Genomic DNA, 25962 nt, shown 5'->3' on the forward strand with positions numbered 1-25962 from the left:
TTCTCCAAGTAAAAATCTATCATGGTGACTTTAAAGATTTCAAGCTTTCTGTGCATTTAATTTTTAATTTCCATTTAAAATAATAGTAATAAATATCATTATCTTGCTTAAAATTTGGAGGCTAAATCCATATCGGAAAAGAAATGTCTAATTTGTAAACAATTGTTAATGATACCAACATGTTAAATAGAGAATTTTAGTACTTCTCTTGTAATAATTATGAGGTGAATGATGCATCTCTATTTTACAACATCATACAATATATTTTTACAATGAGATATAAAGATATTAACTTGATATGAATCACGCAACTAATAACTATCAGACAAGATTTAAGCTAGGGTCTTTCAACAATAGGCCAATGCTATTTTTACTAAAACACGGTGTTTCTAATAACTATAATCTGGTAAGAGGAGAAAGGAAGGAAATACACATCTGATGTGGACTATGTAGTCATAACATGTTTACTGCAGGGTAAACCCCTTATGGGCAAGATTCAAGTTATATTCATCTATCTCCTCCAAAGTCTAGTATGGAGTCCTATACACAGCAACAACTTCATATATGCTGGTAAAATGGTAAATAAACAAATTTCCCACATATATATCAAAATTACTGTGGGTTTGGTTTTTTTGGGGTTTTTTTTTTTTTTTTAAAGCTGGGGGCTTGGTAAATACAAAATAGACCCCATAGGTCAATTCCCAACTCATTACCTGAAGTAAGTCAGAATAGATATTACTTACTGTCATTTTTTAGGAACTTCATTTTTGTGCAGCTCAATATATTCAGACTTTTTCCATTAATACAGAAATAAAGAGGAATGGGAAAAGAGAAAGGAAAGGAAAAAGAATAAAGGATTCACAGAGTAGGAGCACAATAAGGGGAACAGAAAGGAGGATTAAGAGGGAAAAGGAGAAGGGGGATGGAGAAGTATAGAAGGTTTCTAGAAGGAATTCTTAAGGGCCTATGGTTCTAGTTCTTTGTTTTTATTTTAATATTTTGGTAATTATATTTCAACATAAGCAGTTTCCTTTGTAATCTTTTTAACTTTATCTTTATAAAAATATTATTCTGAGAGGATATCCTTCCAGCTTCCCTGAATTGTCAAGGGGAATCCATGACACATTTACCATCACCCCTCCAAAATTACAAAACCCGATCTAAAAGGGTTAAAATATTTTAACATTAATGTCTCCACTTTCTACAGAGTATTAGGGAAACTATTACTGTAAATTCAATATGTATTTTGGCAAAAAAAAAAAAAAAAAAAAAATACCTTAAAGCTAAGCTGTATAGAGCTACACAGGGACAAACCTTTCAGCAGTTTTTGTCATTTTGTGGTACACTCAGTTATGTTCACCAAAGGATGAAGTGCTACATGCTTATTTTCTGACCTGTTGAGCCCAAAAGCAGATATTTGCATGTGTTCCCAAAATCCACTGAAATGTAAACCACACCACCAGGCAAGGCTGGCTTCCAAATCCTTTTTCCATAAAAGTAGTAAGGGTCAAAAGATAGTTGCAATCTTTAGTGATTTTTCTAGAATAGAAAATTTCACAGTTTGCAAAACTTTATTGGTTAACATTTGGTTCTTGTGGTTCAAGACCCAAATCCTTTTAGAGAGCACTTGTACTGGCTTTGTTACATCAGTACCTAAAATATAACTGTGGGCAATACATGCAAGCATCTGCAAAAAAGCTCATATAGCAGGTAAAACAACTACTATCGATTATCAATGAGTAATTAGAATTTTTTGAAAAGTTAGAAATGGCAAAAGTTGACTGACTGCAAATTAGTTTAAACCACCAAAGGGGACTGAAACTGAATATTCTGAAGGCTTATTCAAAAATAAATCATTGAGTATTTTAGAGGGCTAGAATGTCAAGAATAGAAGGACCTCACAAATCATCTCATTCACTCCTTACCCTAACACTAAACAGTTTTACAACTAATAACGATTGTCATAAACATGTTAAAATATTACTAAATTTGTACACATTATTTTATGAAATGGAGAGATTTGAGGGTTTTGGGGAGGTGTTCTAGGGGTTGGGGGATTGATTGGGTAGTTAGGGATGTTATAGTCAAATTGCAGGGCTAAAAGAAATTTTTCCTTAACTTTCACTCAGTATAATAACTGAACTCAAACTCTTATTTGTACTTTGTAGTTGAGAGAACAGAACAGAACAGAACAGAACAGCCTCTTCCAAATACTCCTGAAAAGGTAGGTGGCAAGAGAAGTGTGTTTCATCCACATACAACTTAACTCAAATACAGGACTCAAATATAGGTCTTATGAGCCTATATTCTGACTCAGATTTGATTCTTAGGTCTCCCATTTCAAAACTGTATGGTATTAGGGAACAAATGGAAGTGACCATGCTGCCATGGACAGTCAGCAAACTAATTTTAATAACATCTCACTGTTACTGAAAGGAAATCTGGCATCAGGATACAAAAAAATAGAAGAAATATCTTTCATTTGGATATCACATTCAGTTCCCCAAGTAGACATTCAATATCTTACAGAATGTTTACATTGTTTTGTTGCAGACAGTCAACATTTGGTGCAAAATTCTACAGGAAAGAAAAAAAAAAGAGGAAAGAAAGGAACAGGCAGTGAAGAGAAGACTATATTCCTTTTTACACCATCATCAGAATGGCCATGTTTCTTCATGCTCTGCTGGTCAGGAAGTGAACTACTCAAGATTTTCCAATATTTGGGAGGTTGTGGTTTCGTGGTTGGTTTCATTTTTTTTTTTTTAATTAAGAAGGGGATAACATGTAAATGTTTGTTTAAAATTTCTTTTTAATCAAACATTATCCACTCAAAATTCCAGCAAACAAAATAAGATATTTACAAATTCTCTCTACTTATTTTCCCTTGCTAGTGGCTTCCAAAATACTTTTTACCTTCTGAATCAGATAACTATCTTATACTTACAGAATTTTAGGGTTGAAAGGGACCTTAAGTGATCATCTGGTCCAGTGTTTCCCAACTGTCAGTCTGTGGAAAATTTTTTTACCAATCCACAAAACTTTTAACAATAACAGCAGCTAACATTTACCTAGCATTTCATCGTTTACAAAGTGCTTTATGTAAACCTATTCATTTGATTCTCATAACAGCCTAGGGAGAGAAGTGTTAAATGGATAATTGTTTTACAAATGAGGAAATAAAGCTCAAGAAAAGAAATGTGACTTGCTCAAGGTCACACAGCTACTAAACCAAGATTAAACCTAAGCCTTTTGAGTCCGAAGTCAGTTCACTTTCAACTATTTTATACAGTAGCTCAGCACCTTAGCATAGGGCTCAGTACTTAATGCAGGACTACTGGCTAATTTTTTTTATGCTTCCAATGCCTATCTACACTGTACCATACTATATTCTAAAATTTTGTGTTATTAATGAGGTTTTCTACTGAAACCATCATCTAATGTACATCAAATGTTTGTTGGATTGGACTGACATGACTACCTAATAGGTCCTTTTTTCTAATGAAAATTCCTCCTTTCTACTAGGTGCACTACCTGTAGAAAGCCATTACACTGAAGCTGAATACTGAAACCATCATCTAATGTACATCAAATGTTTGTTGGATTGGACTGACATGGCTACCTAATAAGTCCTTTTTTCTAATGAAAATTCCTCCTTTCTACTAGGTGCACTACCTGTAGAAAGCCATTACACTGAAGCTGAAGGGGGAAGAGAAAGCCATCCACAGAAGAGAATGTAAGTATTTTACTAGTTTGGATTGAGAAACACTAAACTGGTCCAAGCACCTCATTTTATAAGGAAAAGAACTGCTTGCTTTACTTCTTCACAGATAATATTATAAGGTCTTTATTGGACTAACCCATTTAAGAGTTCAACCCTAAATTTAAGAATCAGAAGACCTAGATACTTGTCATATGATTCTAGAAAGTCACTTCACTATTCTAATCTTCAGCTTTCTCATCTATAAAATGAAGAAACTGGGCTCTATGTTCTCTAAAGTTCTTCATATCTAAGGTGCTATTAAACAGTTATAATTTAAAAAAAAAAAAAAAAAGACTGCCACACATTTGAGATTATAGGAATACAAAATTGGAAGAAATTCTGGAGACATTTAATTCAACTCTCATTTCATAAATATGGAAAGTGAGTCATAAACAGAAGTGAATTATATCCAAAATAAGTAGTAGATTATTTGAATTCAGGTCTTGTAACTTCAAATCCAACTTACTTTTCTATATTGTTTCAACAGCAGATTGTGCAAACTAAGTTGGGAGCTCAACAATGTAACATCATAGCAAAATTTCATGTGCTTAGGTTGTTGACTACTTGATTTATGAAGTAAACAGTCTTCAAAAGGCTGTATGTGCTCTTGAAGAAAATATCTTTAACACGATTGTGAAAAAGCAACTATGAAGAACTGTTGCTTTACCCAACAAAACATGTTTGAAGACTCCAATTTTCCATTACTGGACAAGTTTCAAAATAGAGTTTCAATTTACTAAATAGAAAAACTAAACTTCTAAAAGAATGAAAACAACTTCAAGGAATATTAATGGAGAAGCAACATGATGGAGCAAAAATGAGGAAAGCTGAACTGTACCTTTTATCTTGCTAATTTATTAAATGAGATAAGAAATAAGATAAATTCTAAAATTTTGTTTTATTAATGAAATTTTCTACCAAAACCATCATCTACTGATTTCTTTTCCAGTGACCAGTGAGCATTATGTTGTAATCCATTATTTCTGTTAAGATTTCAATACTAAGAGGGACCTTGGATACTGGCTAAATTCAAAATTCTTATTGTAGAGAAGGAAAATTTAAAAAGATCCAAATACAACCATAGAAAAGAAAAACTGAAGTCCAGAGAAAAAAAATGACTTATGCAATAAATAAGTGGGTGAGGAAGAACCAAACCTATGACTTCTGATGGCCAATTTAGTGTTAAGCATGTAGTTCATTAAATCTTAATTGTTTAGTGGTTAGGAGTATAAATACTTATTGATGAAGCAAAAAGAGCATGTTTGTATAAACCTTGCCATTTCAGCCCACAAACAGATGCTAACATAATTAGTGAGGAGTTCGAAAGTCTTTTAATTCAATGTCCAGAATAGGAAGTTTTTAGCTAAGTGTGAAAACTGCCAATTATGTGACCTTGGACACATCATTTAATAGCCCCTCTGTGAGCTTCAGTTGTTTCATCTATAAAATAACATTATTGCCTAACACTACTTTTGGGGATAATATAAAAGGGTAAATTATTATTATGACTAATCCATCTGCAAATCCACTCTGGATCTTATTTTGGAAAAATATGGTAAAAGCAAAGTAACTTTAAAAAAAATAAAAAGGATAAGGAAGGGCAAGGATATAAAAATATTATTCAGCAATAGGGCATGAAGGCACAAAAAAATTCATGAACAATGTAAGCACTGAAAGAGAAGTCCATTATGCCTAACCACGTTTTAATTAATTAGATGTTAATCATTAGAATCAAACCATACAAAAAGGAAATCTTGGTCAGTTTCTCTCATTGCCCTTAAAGAATGCTAATTACTTTACCTCCTAAAGAAAATATTGTGCTATGGATATGAATAAAGCATAAACAAAACTTGATTAAAAATGGCAGCTAGCTTTCTGAATACTATAATCTCCAAAAATGAATTATTCACTTATGCTAGGCTCTTCATGGCTCTATAACAACTTGGAAATAAACTGACATTTTAAACTATAAGGTTCTAAGAGAAAAAGGCCTGTCTTTCGCCTAAGCTCATAGCACACTCAGTGTCTAACAGAAAGCTCTACATATAAGCAGGGGATTAATGTTTTGCATACTGGGTGAAACTAATTAGATCAAGGCTAGACAGAGAAATAATCAGTTTTTTTTTTTTAACTATGAATCAATTTTAAAAAGCATTTATTATGTACTTACTATGTGTAAAGAACTTGTGTATACATACATACATATACATGTGTGTATGTTTGTCTTTCTATTTTCATTTGTTCCCCACACACATACTCTCTTTACATAGATAAGAGGTGTGTGTGTGTGTGCATAGCCTCAGCAGAGAAAATACCAACAAACTGAATACAGAAAGTGAACTGTGGTAAGGTGAATTCAAAGAGAATAATTATCTTCTCATAGAATCTAAAAATGTTGGAAGATACTGGTTTAAATTCTGAATGAAGCACGACCCACCAAGCAAATGGTTACTGGGCCTCTTAATTATTGTACCTATAGTAACAAAGAACTCTCTAATGTCAAGTAATTTCATTTTTGAAAAGCTTAGATTCTTGTTCATAAAGAAGTTGCATTAGATAGCTTCTAAGATCACTTTCAAGTATAAGACTCTTACAAAGCTCTTCCTTACATATAAGTGAATACTATGTGTATACATCTACTATGATTTTTAGTCTCTTTCCTGAAAACAAGCAAACAAATCTATCTGCTCTTCCACACAAAAGCCCTTGAAAAAAATTATCATGTTCCTACAAGTCTTCTCTTTTCTTATGCTAAACAATTCAAGTTCCTTCAATGTAGCTTCTTAAGTTAATAGTTTGAAATGATGGACATCCTTCTCTCAGCACACATCAATTTGTCAAAAAACCTCCTAAAATGTGGCACTTAGAACTAAACATTTTATTCTAGAGGTAGAAACTATGCAAGTAAACATTAAACTTCATTCCACTAATAAATTTTTAGCACAGCCATTAACGAATTCAATAGTGTTTTAATTCAAAAGCCATAATAAGAAGTTATTATCATTGCCAGTTCTGACAACTGCAAACTATGCAATTGTAGGCAAATCACTCAGCCTCTAATTTTCAATTTCCTCATCTGTAAAATGAGAATATTTAGTATTTAATTGTAGGACAACAATCACCACTGTGCCCTCACCCCCACCTCCCAATGCTGCATACCAGACCTTCTACTGAAAGCAACTGGAAAAAAAAATTCACAATTTTTTTGATCATCACATCATAATGCTGATTCAAACATTCATGAACACCCAAGTCTTTTTCACACTAATTGCTATTTAGCTACTTATCTTACTGTGAGACTTTTACTTCAACCACTATTAGTCTACACCCTGTAGATATATAAAAAGGCCTTCTGAAAGTACTTTCTGCAATATTTTCTTATCAATTATTGCAAATACTAGAAGGCAAAAATTGTGTGGTAAATTTTGTCTCTAAAATCCCAGACTTGAATAATCTACTATCCTATCCTAGGATGGCTTCATGCTCAAAGACCAGATATCAATTCAAGTAAAGTTCACTAACTCAACTTATATTAAGCCAAAATATATTCTAATATTTTAGTAATCTGTTTCCCTAGATGAAGGCTTTATTTGAGTCTGTAATAAGAGAACAGACAACAGAGGAGTAGATATCAAGCTAAGGATAAACCAACTTATGGGAAATTAAAAAAAAAAAAAAAAAAAGAGAAGGAAAAAGGACATAGGAAATGGCCAATGGAGTCATGGAATTGTGTAGCCTAAAAAGGAAAGAAGTTTCATGTCTTTTTTTTTTTTTAAACTAATAGCTGAAAGAAATTATGCTAAGGATGTATTCAAAGGGCTCTTGAATAAAAGACAGGAAAATGAAGAAAAACTTTAGATCTTTCTCTAACTCTTCCCAACTCTTTCAACTTAAATCCTTCAAGTTTGTAAAGGGCTAGAACTCTGGAGAAGTATACTTGAAACCAGGATACTTACAAGGTGTTAACTCAATGGAATTGATGAGATAATAGTTCTCTAGTCCACATATATCTAGTGCGATATAATGATATAATCACTCTAGATTGGCTTATATTCAGTATGCTATAACAATGTAATACAGGGCTGAGAGAACTGGGGACAAGGTCAGTCCGTCAGAGTGAACAGGCTGTGAAGGAGACAATAAAAAATATTCTCATGGTGACTATTCTGCTGAGACCAAGGCCCATCCAGAGGACCTCCAGAAAGCTAGCCCAGATATTACACAAAGTTGATTTGGAGCTTCCAAAAGCCCTACCAAAGAGCAAAGTCATCTTTGGAGAAGTTCAAATTTCACAAGTAAATCACAAAAGGACACAAAAAGCAATCCAGAGAACTAGGGCAACTCTTGTGGACAACTATTTATTATAAAAGGTGAAGAAAGGATTCTTTTCATTCTCAAAGAATATGTGAAGAAAAAGTTCTAAATCAACAATTTCAATTAAGTTTTTGTTTTAAATATTCTGTTATTATATATTATATCTACTGGCTGGAGTGAAGATCATTTTAAGATTCAAAATTTTTAAAATTATCTCAATTTTATTTTTATAGCCCAAAACTCACATCTAAAAAATATTAAATGCTTAATATAATGGTGAAAGCAGTCTCTGCTGTCCTTATCATCTACTTGAACTTAAGTGAGAAACTGACCAATATTTCTTAATGTACTGGAACTTCAAGTGGGAGAATGACACATCTACAGATGGAAAAGTAACAAGAAGTTTCCCACATTGGTCTAGATGAATCCAACTGCCTATATTGTAATGACAGAAATTAGCCAGTTGGTCGTCTGACAAAGAATATGGTAAAACAAGATTCTAAGAACAAAATTGGGGACAGAGAGTGAAATCGAAAGCAAATATTGATAAGATAAAAAAACCCTTCATCCTTGTGTACATCTCTGCCACTGACCCGGATCAGAAGTTTTCCACAAATCAGAAGCAAGTCTTCATGAATTCTTGTGACAAAGCTCCAGTACCTGGTGGGCAATCTGTTAACATTTACACTCAGCTAACTTTATGCAGAGATAGGATGATTCTTGAATAAGAGACATTTCATTACTGAACCCCTAATTCAAAGATATTCCCAACTTAAACTCACTGTTATAATCTTTGAAGTTCCAGGATCATCTCCATGGACAAAGATTTGAAACAGTAAAAGGGAGGGAATTTGAAAGAGAAGGTAGTAAAGGGAACAATCTATCTCATATTTTTATTATCTCCAGGTTAACAATTTCCCATCTTTCTTATACTAAATCACTTTTGAATATTCCCCAATATACAATATGTGGTAGGCATTCAACACCAGGAAGGTATCATGAAGCGTAATTTCTGCAGATAAACTCAGAACACTACATGGAGTGTTAGAAATCTCAAGAGGAAATATGTAGTGTATGTAAACATTTTCAGAAATAAATTTCCAACTCATCTCCCAAGTAGGATCTCTAATATTAAACAATAAACATACATGAGCATATTTGTATGTACATATGATTAGATAACAAAAGGATCTAAAGCTACAGCTGAGAAGATAACATTTACAATTTACAATAGCATTTAAAAGTGTGATGTACAAACAAGACTTATTTAAGAAATCACCAACACATATAATACCAATTTAAGACTATGTACTAGACCATAAAATCCATCACACTAACCAAAGTCATGATGTGTTTATAAATGAGTACCATGAGGTCCTCAAAAGCTATTAAACTATAGTAGTCATGACAGGATTCTAAAAATAAGCACAGGGTTTTTTCATACATTAAACATTCTATACATTTCTACCCTGAACTCTTTACCAAATATGCAAAAATACATATTTGGTTATTTTTAATGTTACAAACATAAGACAAGAAAGAACAGTTATATGCTCAAATCTATATGACATAGCCAACATAACATCTGAGATAGAAGTCTTATGTAAATAAAATTAAAAGGGGGGGGAAAAAAGCTTTATATACCTCCATCTTTCTTCTCCAATTCATCTCTAATTAGAGGAGAAGTAAGTATCACCTTCAGCGTTAACGTGGGCTCTTTTGTATTTCGGATAATAATAGATGCCTCTTTTATACACTGCTCCACTTCATATCTCTCTTCTGTAAGTTTCTGAAAGTCACCAAATAAGATCTTTATAATGTCCAATTAATTAGAATTACAAATCACATAAAAAAGAAATGTTTGTACTATATGTAAAAGGATCTCAAACTGCAATAATGAGCTAATATTATTGTGTTCAAGAAAGCCCTCCAAATGTTTGCTCAACAATGGATACCTATTTCCTTCCAAATTACTTGTTTCAAAATTAACAAAAATTCTTTTATTGTGGTTAGAGGCAAGTTGGTGATTAAGAGTGCTGGGCTTGTAGTTGAGAAAACCCTGAATTCAAATCATCACACCAAGGCTCTAAAATAAAGATGGAACTCTCCACTTTTAATTATTGGAGATATATTATTGAAAAATAGACTATATGGGAGTGCCCTAAAACAGTAGTTTACCTGGATATATCTTCTCAAATTATTAATTTCTAAGTCCTCATAAAAAAATTAAATGGGGGGGAGAGAACAGAAAGGAGATGGGGAGATTGTTTTGTTTTTTAAAAGCATGTAAGCATGAATAAAAACAAGGAGCCATAGTGATCTGTCTTCAGTGGATGAAAGCCAAAAACCGTGCCCTTTTTGAAGTTGAGATATTGATGAGACTCAAGATTACAGAACAAGGCATTTGATATTCACAGGGAAATATGATTATGTGATATATTAACAGTACAATCACATTACAATTTAATGTCCTGGCACAATATAGCAATCACCTTCCAATTATTTCAATGCTTTACAAATATAAAGGCATGCTCGTAATATTCAGTATTTTTTGCACATCCACAGGAAAAAATCACTGGATGTACAAATCAGGGTGCAAGTCCTGATTCCAAATCAATTTAGCTACTTATCTAGAATTAGAAAAGTCACTTTATTTTCTTGCATTTCAGTTTCCTCATTTCCAAATGAGGGAAGAGAATTGGATCTCTAAGGTTTCTCCAGCCCCACTATCTCTATCAATGTCTGCATCTATGGTGTCTTTGCTGAAATGAAGGACCATTGAAAACATCTGACAAAAAAAGGTCAAAAAATCTGACCCAAAAATCTTATAGCTCCACAAAGGAAAAGGTACATTACATCCCAAGCATGAGGTAGCAAAACCAAGTTATATGAAAATAGAATCACATAGTAATAAATGGGACCAGAGATAAGATAAAATAATTTGAAAGATCATTTATCCCTCATTTGACAGATGAATAAACTGAGGCCCAGATGCAAGAAATGAGTTATCATACAGGAATTAGTATTACAACTAATACAAAACCCTGGTGTCCCCGTTCAAAGTCTAATACTATTTCTATGACACTAACATACTAAACCTAGAGTCAGGTAGCAGTTCAAAATCCAGTTATAAAAACTAGATAGCAATGCAAACTGGGACAAATAATTTCACCTGACAAAATCAGTTATCATTGATAAAATAATGTTAATATTTCATTTGGCTAATCCTCAAGTGTTAATAGAAATGTGAATTGTTATAATTGTTACTTCTATTTTATATCTTTTAATTCCTGACTCACCATTTAAAATTCACAAAAACATTATCCTATATCATATTCCCAAACACTCTATCATCTTGGAGGAGAAAATGGACTTCCTATTTTAGACATGAAAATAAGAACTGAAGCAAAATAGGATTTTGAGTTTGCCATCACATCCTCAACATGAATAAAAAGGTTTCATCATGCTGTATAGTTTCTCCCTATATATGGATTTTTTTTTGGCTCTTAAATGATCAAAAATTTTTGAATATATCTGGGCATGTATCAAATTTAGGGGGGAAAGATATCCTTTTTTATTAGGGACCAGTCTGGTAAAATTAAGAGTACAAGAAGACACAAGATGAATGAAGCAAAGTAATGAAGGAAATCTAACTGTGCTTCAGAAAATTCTAACCCCAATATGAATACAAGAATTGAGTCAAAAAAAACAACACGAATACATGCACTGAGAGACAAATTTGAATCAGGGATATCAAAAATAGCCCTGAAAGGCGAGCTCTATAGTAAGACTATCAATTTATGCCAAGGATTAGGCACAGATTATTACGAAAAGAGAAGTCCTGGATCAAAGCAGATCAAGAGGAGACAACTATAATAGTTGCGGTAGGTGATAGGGATTAAGAATGATAGCTTAGCAAATGAGAAAATGACAGATATTAAGAGATATATATTAAAGGTACAAAGATAGCAACTATCAGGATATGGAAAACAAAGAACAACAAACAAGTTGAAGATGACTCTCAAGCCTTAAAACCTGGGTGACTCGGAGGCTGATATCGCCATCAGAAAAAGCAAAGTTTAAAAAATGTTCAGTCTAGGTAAAATAATAAGCCTTATTTGGACCTACTGACTTTTAGATATCTATGGGATATACACCTAAATATGACTGAAAGAATATGTTCAAAAGGACATTTAATTGGAGAAGTAGAACTAGAGCTCAAAAAGACAGATGAGTGTTGAGCATAGAAATATTGAAGTAATCTGAAAAAATTTTAAGTGAAGTCATTAAACTAATAATTCTCAAAAGAGGAAAGGGGCTCAGGACAGAGAGCCCTGGTTAGGGATAGAATGTGGAGGATAAGGGCACAAGACATATAGAAAAGGAAAAGCAGATAGAACCAAGAGAGAAAATAAGGAAACACCATAAGAACAGAGTAGTCAGGAGGAACCAGCAGTCAACACAGTCAACAGTTAAATTATGACAGTAAGTCAAAAAGGATGAGGAGTGAAAAATAGCTGTTGAATTTAGGGATAGAGATTGCTGACAGATTAAGTTTCAGTCTAGTGGCAGAGTGCAAGGGATTAATAATTAGATGAAAAGTAGAAGTAACAAGGATAGAAAACTTTCCCTAGGATTTGGGCAATAACAGGGGAGATTTAATACAAAAGTTTAATAGCATGAAAGGATAGCAAAGTCAAATGAAGGTTTTGTAAAGGCAGGAGAGACCTTTAGTTGTTTGTAGACAGCAGAAAAGGAGTCAAGAGATGGAAGAGGGAAAATTATGAAGAGAAGAAACCCAAAGGAAGAAGCTTTTCAGGAGATTGCATAAAATAAGATCAAAAGTACAAGAGGAAGGGTTAGCACAGTAAATGGATCCCTTTTCCTCCAAGACTAGAGCAAAGGATGAGATAATGGTGAATCACATTGAAAGGATCTGAGTTACAGAATTAGGGAAGACATTACAACACAGGACCTGAAATGTTTCTAACAAGCATGAAGTAAGGTCTTCTGCTGGAGAGGTAGGAGTTAAGTGTAATTAATTTGGAGGCTTGAGAAGAGAAGGTTTGGAACAGGTGGAAGTCAATCAAAAAAGGATAGAACTTGTAATGAGGGAACAGTTAAGATTAAATAAATTTGTAATGGACCCAATCACAAATATTCTTTGAGGTCTTCTAGCAATGTTCAGCAGGCTGAGAAAAAAGGATGGTATGCATGACAAAATCTTTGCATTTCACAAAGCACTTTCCTCAAAACAATGCCATGATGAGGAAACTAAAGACAAACTTAGAAGGGTGAAATACTATCCTAATGTCATATAGCTAATAAATGCAAAGTTGGAATGAAACTCAGGTCTCCTCCTAATGCCAAATTCGATACTCTTAACATTGTTGCCTGTTCTATTTCTTACACACATTAGAGAAAAGGTGGAGCAATAAAAAGAACTTTTGTGTTTTGTTTTGTTCTGCTTGGGATCTGTGATTTCATCAATGCAAAAAAACTCCTAACAGAAAAATTCTTCACAATGATGTAGACTGGCAACTTACCTACAACTTAAGAATGAAGAGAAAATCATATTCAGATAAATTTTAGCTATTTTCATTCTTATAAAAGGGATTATTAAGAACAGGATTTATAAGCAGAACAGACCTTTAAAAATTACCTACTCTAATCTCTCATTTACAGATTAAAAAAGTGAGGCCCACAAAATTTAAGTCATCGCTTGCCTAAGGTCATACTGATGATACAAAGTGACAAAGCCAGGATTCAAACCAAAGTCCTGAGACACCAAACCTAGAACTCCTTCCACTGTCCATTCTTGTCTCTTGAATCAAAAGGGAAAAAACAATTTTATGGTTTATGCTCTGTGGAGTGTCATTTCCCACCGGAATGGTGAAAGATAACTGAAGAGTTGATTACTATAACCAGCTTTGAAATCATGAGTTTTAGATACATAAAAGAATAAGATGAAAAGATGTTATGTTCATAAACCTAACTAAATATCAGAATTGGAAGAAGCATTAATTAGTAAATATCTAACTCACTTGTTGACCTGATAATTTAACAAGTTACTACTACCAAGTTTCTAAAACTTAAAAACTTCTAAAATTATATAATTATTTTTATACTAAAAATTGAAAGAACTGTCATTAAATTATTAATTTTTAAAGGAAGCTTGGACCATGCTTATTATTAATCTTAAAATTTTACAAAACAGGAAAATAATCACTAAAAAAGGGGGCTAACAAACCTGCTGACTTCAAAGAATGAGGAAAGGATTTTTTGGAATATTTAAGCACTCTAGAAATGTGTATTATCATTTAGGAGAAATTTCATGATGTACGTAATGTAAAAGAGCCTTGGAGTCAATTCCTTCTAACTCTATAATAAAGTATGATTTTATAAAACCTAGGTTCAAATTCCAGCTCAATATGTACTAGCTGTGTGACCAGGGACAAGTAACTTCCCTTCTCCGCAATTCCATTTCCCCATAACTAAAAAAGAGAGAATGTGCAATCCCTACCTCACAAGGCTGCTGTGGGGAAAGTATTAAGTGACCCTTAAAATACTAGTAAGTTATCATCCTGGAAAACCTCCAGTCTTCCAAGCTTTCCAAAGATTTAGTGACAATTTCAAGCAGAATCAAATAAATATATATATTTAAGCATCACACTAAGTTCTGGAGAAATAAGGATAGAAAGCTATATAACCTGTCAAGGAACTTAAAATGCATTTAAGTTTATTTTGAATCACCCCGTTAGTCCTTCCAGCTTTATGGAGCCCACAGTTCTATGAAGTTCATGCCAAAAGAATTAGTTGAAGAGAGTTTGGGTTTTGGTTTGTTTGTTTGATTATACACATATACATATATGCAAAATTAAGTGCAAACATTTCAATTTTCATCCTTTATGTCACACAGCTAACCTCACAGACCTATACTTTAAAATTTGGGGGTTTTTTTAAGTGTGGCTTATAACCACATTATTTAAATGAAACTGTTTTCTTCAAAGTTACCAATGACCTCTAAATGCTAAATTTAATTAATCTTTTCTCAATCTTCATCCTTTTCATAACCTGCTCGTTCCTAATCTTCCAATTTATCTGACTGTTCCTTCTTAAGTCTTCTTTATTGGATCTTCATCTAGGTTGTACTACTAACCTTGAGTGTCTCCCAAGAGTGGGTTCCTGGGCTTTTTTCTCTTCTCCCTCTATATTTTTTCACTTGATCTTATCTGCTTTCATAGTCACAACTATGAACTCCATTCAATTCATTGTCAGACATAAGTAGGTTACTAACCCCTCTGCTGACTTCCAGTCTCACATTACAAACTACTTACCAGACATCTTGAATTGGATGTCATGTAGAAATTTTAAACTCAGTATGTGCAAAACTGAACAAAATCTCTTTCCCAAAAAATTCTTCTCTTCTTCCTAATATCTCTATTATTCATATCACTACCATTCTCCAGTAATCACGTAGGTGTTATCCTCAATTTCCCACTTTCTCAACCTCTCCCCCCGCCCAAAATCTGGTGCCAAGACTTATCAATTCTACCTTCAAAGTGTCTCTCCTATACACCTTCTTTCCTCTAACACTGCTATCACTTTGGCACAGATCCTAATCATTTCACACATGGACTACTGCAAAAACCTGTTAGCTGGTCTCCCTATCCCCATCAATTTATCCTCCACTAAGCTATCAAAGTAGCCTGATTCATCCTACTATTCAATAAAATTCTGTAGCTCCCTATTATCACTAGGATGAAACAAATCCTCTGGTTTTTAAAGTCCTTCATTATCTAGCCTCCACCTATTTGTCTACCTTCTTCCACTTTAATCCTCTTCACTTCTCTGTAATTCAGACATCAGATGCCTTACCATTCCTCCAACTAGACAATGTGTCTCCTGACTTCATATTTTCACTGATTATCCCTCGTGACTAGAATGTTCTCTCTCCTCATCTACATATCCTGCCTTTCCTGGTTTCCCTTAAAATCTCAGCTAAAATCCCATCTCCTTTATACTTAAAAAAAAAATTTTTTTTTTTTTTAAAAAGCCCTTCCTGGTGCTCCAAGTGACTTCTCTCCAAAATTATAGCAAATATTACTTATATACAGTGTATCTTAAAAATCTTAGTGTGGTTTTAAATTATTGTTATTTAAATCCATATGTTTTATTAAACTACTAAAGCTTAAAGTCATTTTGCATATCTTATTTGTATACAGCAGTTTGCATGCTGCCTTATTAGACTGTTGAGTTCCACAAGAGCAGAAAACAAAAGGGGTGTTTGCCTTTCTTTTTTTCCCCAGAGCTCAGCATAATGACTGGCATATAGTAGATGCTTAACAAATACTTTCTGACTTGAATGGACATGTACTACTTTTACCTGTGCAAAATCTATCTAGAGGGGTAATTTTACAACAGAACTCACCTGAATTTGAATAGGAAGATTGTCTTTGACAGTATGTAATAGAGTTTCCGTGGGTTTATCTTTGCACATCAGAACCAACTCAAGGTCCATATCATCTTTTATCAGCAAGCCTTTTGCAACTAAGCCAATTCTCATTACACCACAGAGTGTCCGGCCACCTTGATCCCTTTTAAAAGAAAATTTTGAATGATTATTTCTACACATGTCTACCAGGATATCTCACAGTTTAAATATACAACTAAGGAGTACATATATGAAGAATAAAATAAAAGAATAAAAAGAGAAAAATAAAATCCTAAAAATTCTGCTTTCCTATTAGTATGGCAGAAAAGAAAGATATTACATTTACATGCTTTATATGGAGGAGGAAACCAAGGCTCCAAGGTAAACAAGTTACCCAAGATACAGGGCTTTTAACAGTGGAATATTAATATAAATTTAGTGATTAGTACAGAAAATATATCAAGTGATCTTGGATAAGTTATTTAACCAGTCTGTGCCTCAGTTTGCTCACCTGAACAATGAATTTGGTCCTTCCAGGCGTTTATATTCTGAGATTGTATGAATCAGTATTGGTGGAAATCATTACAACCTCATGACATTTTAGAACTCCTGAGAATCTCATTCTACAGAATTAACCTTGGGGAAAGAATTACTATTTTCACCTTTAAATTATAATGAAAATGTTAGGTTTTTTTCTCTACTATTACAATTGTAAAAAATAAAAAATAAAAAAAAATTAAGGGGCTAAGTAGAAAACACAAAACTGATGAGAGCCAGACAGCCCTGCAAAGTTATGTAAAATCACCAACAAAAAGTTATACAAACTTAAAGGGACTTATATTCTCTGGAACCAGTAAGAACTTCCAGAGAATGACTCCTTTCATATACAAACTAGATGGTCCCACATCCTCAGGAGCCAGAAGAGGAATATCTAGAGAATATGCCCTTTCATATACAAACTTAAGTAGTCTTGCCTATTCTGTTCTATTGTTCTATTTCTGTATAAAGCAGGCCTTCAGAAAATATCTCTTTTGCAAAAATCACTTCTCTCTTGAGAATGATATTGCCCACCAAGAACATTATCTTAGTATCTTTCTAATAATAAAAGCCTTTTTTTAATCACAGCCTTTTTGAGTAAGAGCCCGCCTACCTTGGGGTTTTGGAGAGCAAGGAACTCACACCCATCCTTGCCACACAACCCTATCCTCATCAAAACAACTGAAAGAGTTTCTAGGACTAAGGACCAAAAAATCTGAATTCTGCTTCTTTCACTAGCTCACATGATGATCTGGGACAAGTCATTTTATTTCCCTTGTCTGCTTTCCCAAATATCCAATTAAAAGGTTGAAGGAACTAATCTCTTAAGATCTCTTTACTCCAAATTCTATGATACCACGATTTGTTACATAAGATTATGGAGATAGAAAATGACGGACAGAACACAAAATGACAATGAAGTACAGCAATGTTTTTATGGTGCTATTTAGCTATAAAAGTATATGGTTCTAAGACTGTTTTGAACTACTGAACAGATTACACTGTGGGAATATTAAATAGAAAAAAAAATGCTTAAGATATGGTTCTTGCTCTCAATTGAAGCTAACTGGGAAAATAAGGAATAAATCAAGTTACCTCTTTGAGACTCAGTTTCCAATCTATTAAAGAGGATAATACTTTATACTACACATCTATTGTGAAAAAGTGTTTTAACAATGCTATAGGAATATGAGCACCAAACATATTTGAAACACAATAAATGAAAGACAAGATATGGCACAAACATCAAAACCTGTAAGAGTTTAAAGAAGAGTAACATCAATGTGGGTTAAAATTATGGAGGAGGGTCTCCTAAAGAAGAGGATACTTGACTCATTTAAATAAAAAAAAAGTATTCCAAGGGGGATTGTGGTAAGAAATAGGAATACAAGCCACCAAATCTGGGCAGACAATGACAGCTTGAAGCAGTGATCTACAGAAGAAAGACCATTTGATTTCGGCACATCAAAGGATGTGGGGTGAATCCCTGCTATATTTCTTACTTTATGGCATGCATTTCCATAAAGTAAGCCAATTCATTTCCCTTCTCTATATCTCAGCATTCTCCTCTATTAAAAAAAAAAAAAAAAAACTGAACTCTTATTTTTTTCTAACACTAAATCCATGATCACAGGAGAGAGAAAAAGTTGAAAAGCAAGACTCTAGGAATATTGTGGAAGAGTAGCTGAATACTAAATTAAGAATGTAAATTTTATCCCATGTAAGTGAATGAAGTGTAGTGGAGAAGTGATTACTGTAATGAGCAAAGCTTCTAATATTATTCTGCCAACAACATGCAGAATAAATGAAAAAGACCAGAGAGAGAGCTTATTAAGGCTCTTGTGAAATGTCAATGTTTCAAAAACTAATGATACTGGTAAGGGATACATTTAAGAGGCAAAAGGCATCATTTTAAACAAAAGATCTGAAGAATTTATAAAAATGATTCAAAATTTCCTAACTGAGGTGGCTTTAAAATCTCCTAACCAGAAAGATTTGTGAACTCTAAACTGCTTTATCATTAAAAAAAAAAAAAGTATACATGACAATAAACTCTTAAGCAATTAGCTTGTTTGTTCAAAATTTTAAAAAAAAGATGATTCATTAATCTTGTATTTGTTCTTGCCTCCTGGGAAGCTGAACTATGAAAGCAGGTCTTTTCTCCAGCAATGACCAGTTATAAAATGTTTCACTCTTCAAGAGAGATTGGAGATGATGTCTAAATATTTAATTGCTCTACAGTCACTCCTGGTTATCTAACCAAGACAGACAAAGGGATGGCACGAATAATCCACAACAGCAATTAATGGAGGAGGATTTGTTTGTTTTGTTTGTTTGATTGGTTAAAAAAATAAATAAACAAAAATAACCTCACCACTACCCCCACAAACAAATTTACCTTCCTATTTTGATCAGATGGTAAACTAGTTTACAAGTCATCTTAACTGAAAAACAGAATCTCAGAATATTAGAGCTGAATGATATCTTAAACCACCATTCAGAATGTGATCACAGAACATAAAAATATAAAGACTATAGAATGTTTGAATATAGTGTTCAGAGTTAGAAACTGCATTAATGATTTAACAAAATATTTATTAATTACTTAATATGCATAGAGCATTAAACACCAGAGGATATAAAAATGAAATTCCCTGCCCTGTTGAAATTCACACTCAAGTAGAAATATGTAACATATATACATATAGTAATAGAAAATGAAGAATGAAAAATACTTGAAAATGATGAAAAGTTATTCAGGAAGAAAGAGGAGAAAATTTTTAAATACATAGCTCAACAAAGGCTTCATGAAACAAAGAAGTAATAGCATCTGAAGAAATGCTAGTCTACCTTGATATATATGGAAACTGAGGCCCAGAGACATTAACTCATGGTCATATACTTAGTTAAGTTAGTTCCAGAGCCAATTCTAGCAAATTCCAATTTGTGGCCCTTTCTGGATTACCATTTCTGACTTTGAGTATAATAATGTTAGGGAGAGATGCTATCATCTTTGGTTTAAATATTTACTAAATTACTCCATAAACTGCATTATCCGTGTGGTCAGTATTGACTTTATTCACATAACCAACTGTTACAAAACCCAAAGTTAATTCTGAAGCCCATAAATCTTTGAACCTTTAAAATACAGTGACTTCACCAAGTTAAACAACAGTTACCCTGGAGAGCTTTTCCAGAGTATGCCAGTTCTGCGCAAAAATATCTTTCAAGATAAGATTCATTAAGAAGCCAGGCACTTACCTGAAGTACATTCTAAATTTGTTTAGAGGTGGAACTGTTCAATATCCATATCATTCAGGGAAATAAAAAGAGGTTATTGAATGACCGATCTCATTAAGACTTCACATAAGTCTCAAGTTCACCAGAAACATTTTAAAAAGTCATTACATGTTTTGTTTATATTAAAAGGATACTGAAGTATTGCCAAGGGACTGAGAAAAAGTCCATATCTAACATTCTATATTATGTATTTTGGCCACTTATTAGGGCTGTCCTAAAATGGAATGGGTTGCCTCAAGAAAGGGAGTTCCTCCATCTCATGAAGTCTTCAAGTAAATGCTGAATGATCACTTGTAAGGAATGACTACAAAAGGAATTTACATTATGAAATGGATAACAGAAATCTTAAAGCCCATCCACATCAGTGATTCTAAGACATCACCAAATATAATGTATCTTCTCCAAGAATAAAGCTATCAAATAAAAAACTCTACTTCAGCAGAAAAGGGACCATAAGGCATAGAATGTTGTTATTATGAAAGGCACTAAAAGAATCTATTCTCAAATATAGAGTAGAATTTTAATTGATCCAATGATTCTGAAAAGAAATGTGGAATTATGCTAAGAAATAAGCTAAAAGCATTCCTAACATAAGACCCAGAAATCTCATGGCTACTAGGTCAGACAAAAATTAAGATTTTAAATATGCCTAATATTTGTAGTAGTACTTTTCTGGAAACCAAACAAACTATAAACCAAGTAGATGCCTATCAACTGAGGGATGGCTAAACAAACTGCAGTTAAAGAAAATAATGAAATATTACTGTCCCTTTAGAAAAGATAGCATGATATACACTTTCAGATTCAAATTAAGTGTTGCTTAATTTTGTTGGACTTTTTTTTTTCTTTCTCAGGTTTTTGTTCAGACAAGAGGACATATTCAGAAACAAAAGTAATATAAAGGAAAGAGACTGAAAAGATTTTAAAATCTTTCCCCCAAAATTTCCAAATTTATTTTATAGGAAGAAATAGAATAAGCAAAAAAAAAAAAAAAACCAGAAAAGTAATACAAAACAAAATGAAACAAAAGAACATTGTCATGTGCCCAGCAGACCATCAGAGAGGATTCAAAATATATAACAAATACTAATTTAATAAAGTAAATATAATAGTAGAAAAAATTAAATTCATAAGTGTCGATCTTGTTCTTTACTTCCCTGTAAATTGTTCTTGTTATCTGTTGTGCACTCCCCTTCATGCCCCCGAAAACAGGCTATTATTAAGAAAGAATATGTTAATATATACATATGTGTGTTTAAACACACAAACCCACTTTTACCTCCCTTTCATTCCCCCCATTCTCAAAGCAAGCTACAGTTAAAAAGAAATATATTTACATATACATATGTAGAAAAATGATATAAATTCTTAAAATCAATGACTTCAATGCGTTCATTTGACAAATAAAAATGTTGCCATCCAGAGAGGTGAAATCATTTGACAAAGGTAAGAGCACAGATGCACAACCTAGATAGGCTAGCTCCTAGTTCATGCTTCCCATCTCAGTTCAGTGTGCTATCCACATCACTATCATCTTCATTTTAAATTTATTTTCATGCAATGTTGACTATTAAGATTTTAAATGACTTTTTATACTATAATGCCCATCATCCTCTCTTCAAGAAATGCTATTACTAGTTATTTCGAATAAATCAAAGGGGAAAAAAAATTTTAGAAAGTTTTCTGAGAGAAAATTAAAAAACAGATAGATTTTTCACTGTTATATCCTGGCTACTAATGGGACAGTGAAATCTGTCACAAGATTGTTGTTAAGGAATAAACTGTAAACTTAAACAAATACATAAATGAGAATTGTTAAAGCACTTTTAGGCCTTCTTTCTAGAGTCCACAAACAATTTAAAATTTCAAAGTGCCCACCTGTCAGAAAATCACTTTAATAAATGCTAACTAACTTGAAGTGGTGAAGCCCTTAAGAATGATGTAATTTAATAGTACTCTCAAGGTTACTCAGCCTTGGGAATGATGCAGTTAGGAAAGTCATATTTCTCCTCTTAGACCATCTTGCCATAATTTACCCTGTACAGTCATGATGCTAAGTCCAAAAGACTGCTAGCTATCAGATAACCCACCTTCTGACTAATAATAAACAGGATCAAGAATGAGGTACCTACAAGTTAATGCAGGCACAGTACAAAATTGGATGTTCACCACTTAACCTAGTAATGTTTCAAGCTTAAAGAAACACACTTCCAGAAGGTACTTCCCTCCACCACCACGACCCTTCCATGAAACTAGCACATCAGTGACATGAAGTACCTGGCTTCCTTTCTCTCACTTTTTTTCCCCATCATTTTATTCTGTCTCTTCTTTCACATTATATTTTGGGGGATTTTCTTTTTAATTAAAGCTTTTTATTTTCAAAATATATACATGAATAATTTTCAACATTCATCCTTGTGTTCTAAATTATTTCCCGCCCTTCCCCCTACTCCACACTCCCTCCCCCCGTTGGCAAGTGATCCAATATACGTAAAACATCTGCAATTCTCCTATACAAATTTCTACAATTATCATGCTGCACAGGAAAAATCAGATCAAAAAAAAAAAAATGCAAGTAAATAACAAAAAAGTGAAAATACTATGTTGTGTTCTACATTCAGTTCCTACACTCCTCTCTCTGGGTAGAAATGGCTTTCTTCATAACAAGACCATTGGAACTGGCCTCAATTATCTCACTGTTAACGTCTCTCACTTTTCTCTATAAATTTACTTGCTTCTTAATCTTTGTCATCTATCTCTTTTGGAATTTAGCTTTAATTGTCATTACCATTATAATAAACTTTATTTCTTGACTTAAGAGATGGATGAGTCTGAAAAATCTTTTGAGATACTTCATAATGACACTGACCTAGAATCCAAACATTTTGGGGTCCCCCATGAAACCTAACAGACCAACTTCTGTATCCAGTTACTTCCTAGTTACACTCATATATGTCAAATTGCACAGTAAAGCAGTATAAAAATCGATTGACTTACTTAGCAGAGTTGTCGCCAGCTTCATCCTTTTTCACATCTATATCTCCCTCTGTTTTCCCAGATTTACTCATTTCATCCATCCAATCTGAGACATGTTTAAGGGCACATTCAACAGTGGATACCATATTCTGAACAGCTTCAAGTTCCTCTGGAGATGGATAAATTGTTGAATGTTTCACCATGACATGGCGATCATCATTAGCAAAAGATCTGATAGATCTCTGTTAGAAAAGTAAAGGAAGGAAATGTTATTAGGTTGAGATAATAAGAGTAGTTTCCAATACTATATAGTTTTATGGCTTACAAATAGTAGGAAGCACCAAATCTCATTTCAACTTTACAAATGCAAAACTAGAGGCTCACAAAGGCTGCAATGTTTTTTTGGATCAGAACCATGGGACTAACTCAAAACTTCTGATCCTTAAGGCCATACAACTCTTTCTCCTACAATGCACTGCCTCTTGAAAATTTCTGGATTATAAGGATTAGCCCAAATGATATTTAAAAATTGTCTCTAAATATGAACAGTTGTCAAAGAAAATTACAAACTTAAAAAAAAAAAAGTGAAAGAATGTTCCGAACAACTAAAAATTCTAAAAATACAATCACAAACAAACCTTGGGGTTTCATCTCACACCAAGCAAATTGGCAAAGATTAAAAACATAAGAACAGTGGCATACTAATGCACTGTTAGTGAAGCTATAAATTGGTCCAAAGATCCAGGAAAGAAAATTAAAGCCATACTAAAAAAATATCCAAACCCTTTAGCTGAGGTGTAGATGCAATGCATCTACACCTCAAAGAAGATCAATAATTTTTTTTAATTTTTAAATTTTTTTTTATTGACAGAACCCATGCCAGGATAATTTTTTACAACATTATCCCTTGCACTCACTTCTGTTCCGATTTTTCCCCTCTCTCCCTCCCCTAGATGACAAGCAGTCCTATATGTGTTGAATATGTCGCAGTATATCCTATAAACAATATATGTGTGCAGAACCAAACAGTTCTCTTGTTGCACAGGAAGAATTGGATTCAAAAGGTAAAAATAACCTGGGAAGAAAAACAAAATGCAAACAGTTTACATTCATTTCCCAGTGTTCTTTCTTTGGGTGTAGCTGCTTCTGTCCATCACTGATCAATTGAAACTGAATTAGATCTCTGTGTCAAAGAAATGCACCTCCATCAGAATATATCTTCATACAGTATCGTTGTTGAAGTATATAATGATCTCCTGGTTCTGCTCATTTCACTTAGCATCAGTTCATGTAAGTCTCTTCAAACCTCTCTATTCATCCTGCTGATCATTTTTTACAGAACAATAATATTCCATAACATTCATATACCACAATTTACCCAACCATTCTCCAATTGAAGGGCATCCATTCATTTTCCAGTTTCCAGCCACTACAAACAGGGCTGCCACAAACATTTTGGCACATACAGGTCCCTTTCTCTTCTTTAGTATCTCCTTGGGGTATAAGCCCAGTAGTAGTACTGCTGGGTCACAGTTTGATAACTTTTGGGGCATAATTCCAGATTGCTCTCCAGAATGGTGGGATTCGTTCACAACTCCACCAACAATGCATCAGTGTCCCAGTTTTCCCAAGATCCCTCCAACATTCGTCAGTTATTTTTCCTGTCATCTTAGCCAATCTGACAGGTGTGTAGTGGTATCTCAGAGTTGTCTAAATTTGCATTTCTCTGATTAATAGTGATTTGGAACACTCTTTCATGAGTGGTAACAGTTTCAATTTCATCATCTGAAAATTGTCTGTTCATATCCTTTGACCATTTAGCAATTGGAGAATGGCTTGGTTTCTTATAAATTAGAGTCAATTCACTATATATTTTGGAAATGAGGTCTTTATCAGAACCCTTAACTCTGAAGATATTTTCCCAATTTGTTGCTTCCCTTAAAATCTTGTGTGCATTAGTTTTGTTTGTACAAAAGTTTTTTAATTTGATGTAATCAAAATTTTCTATTTTGTGATCAATAATGGTCTCTAGTTCATCTTTGGTCACAAATTTCTTCTTCCTCCACAGGTCTAAGAGATAATCCTCTAATCCTATGTTCCTCTAATTTATTTATAATCTCGTTCTTTATGCCTAAATCATGGACCCATTTTGATCTTGGTATACGGTGTTAAGTGTGGGTCCATGCCTAATTTCTGCCATACTAGTTTCCAGTTATCCCAGCAGTTTTTGTCAAATAATGAATTCTTATCCCAAAAATCCCCAAAAAAATCTCAAAAATTAGAAAGGATCAATAATTTTTTAAAAGGTTCTATATACATCAAAATACTTATATCAGTACTTTACGCAATAGCAAAGAACTGGAAGCGATGTCCATTAATTGAGGAATGGCTAAACAAGTTATAAAATGTAATGTAATGATATATTACTGTACTGTAAGAAATTACAAATCTGATAAATGTAAATAATCATAGGAAAACTTATACAAACTGATGAAAAGTAGAAACAACAAAAAAAAACAAGGACTAAAATAATAATAGTAATGATAACTGGATGCTATGTAATTATAACAATTCTGAATGTGAAAGTACAGATGTTAAGCTTTTTTTTGCTTAGTTCTGTTAAGCTAGACTTTTTTCCCAT

General features: G+C 33.2%; 1 protein-coding gene across 11 annotated transcripts in view; it reads right to left on the reverse strand.

Annotated features, from left to right (window-relative positions):
• STRBP (spermatid perinuclear RNA binding protein) overlaps positions 1–25962 on the reverse strand; it is a 153665-nt gene that overhangs the window by 48754 nt on the left and 78949 nt on the right. For 8 of the 11 annotated variants that reach the window (XM_031954274.1, XM_031954272.1, XM_031954271.1 and 5 more), the window contains exons 3-5: positions 23343–23563; positions 16506–16671; positions 9719–9863 (exon numbers count right to left, since the gene is read on the reverse strand). In XM_031954274.1, the coding sequence (XP_031810134.1) occupies positions 9719–9863; positions 16506–16671; positions 23343–23563 (532 nt within the window). Of the gene's footprint in view, positions 1–9718; positions 9864–16505; positions 16672–23342; positions 23564–25962 lie in introns of those variants that run through there. The other 3 variants (XM_031954275.1, XM_023507410.2, XM_031954276.1) reach the window with 3 other exon arrangements.

This window comes from Sarcophilus harrisii, chromosome 2, assembly GCF_902635505.1.
Source record: "Sarcophilus harrisii chromosome 2, mSarHar1.11, whole genome shotgun sequence".
In the NCBI taxonomy this organism is placed as follows: domain Eukaryota; kingdom Metazoa; phylum Chordata; class Mammalia; order Dasyuromorphia; family Dasyuridae; genus Sarcophilus; species Sarcophilus harrisii.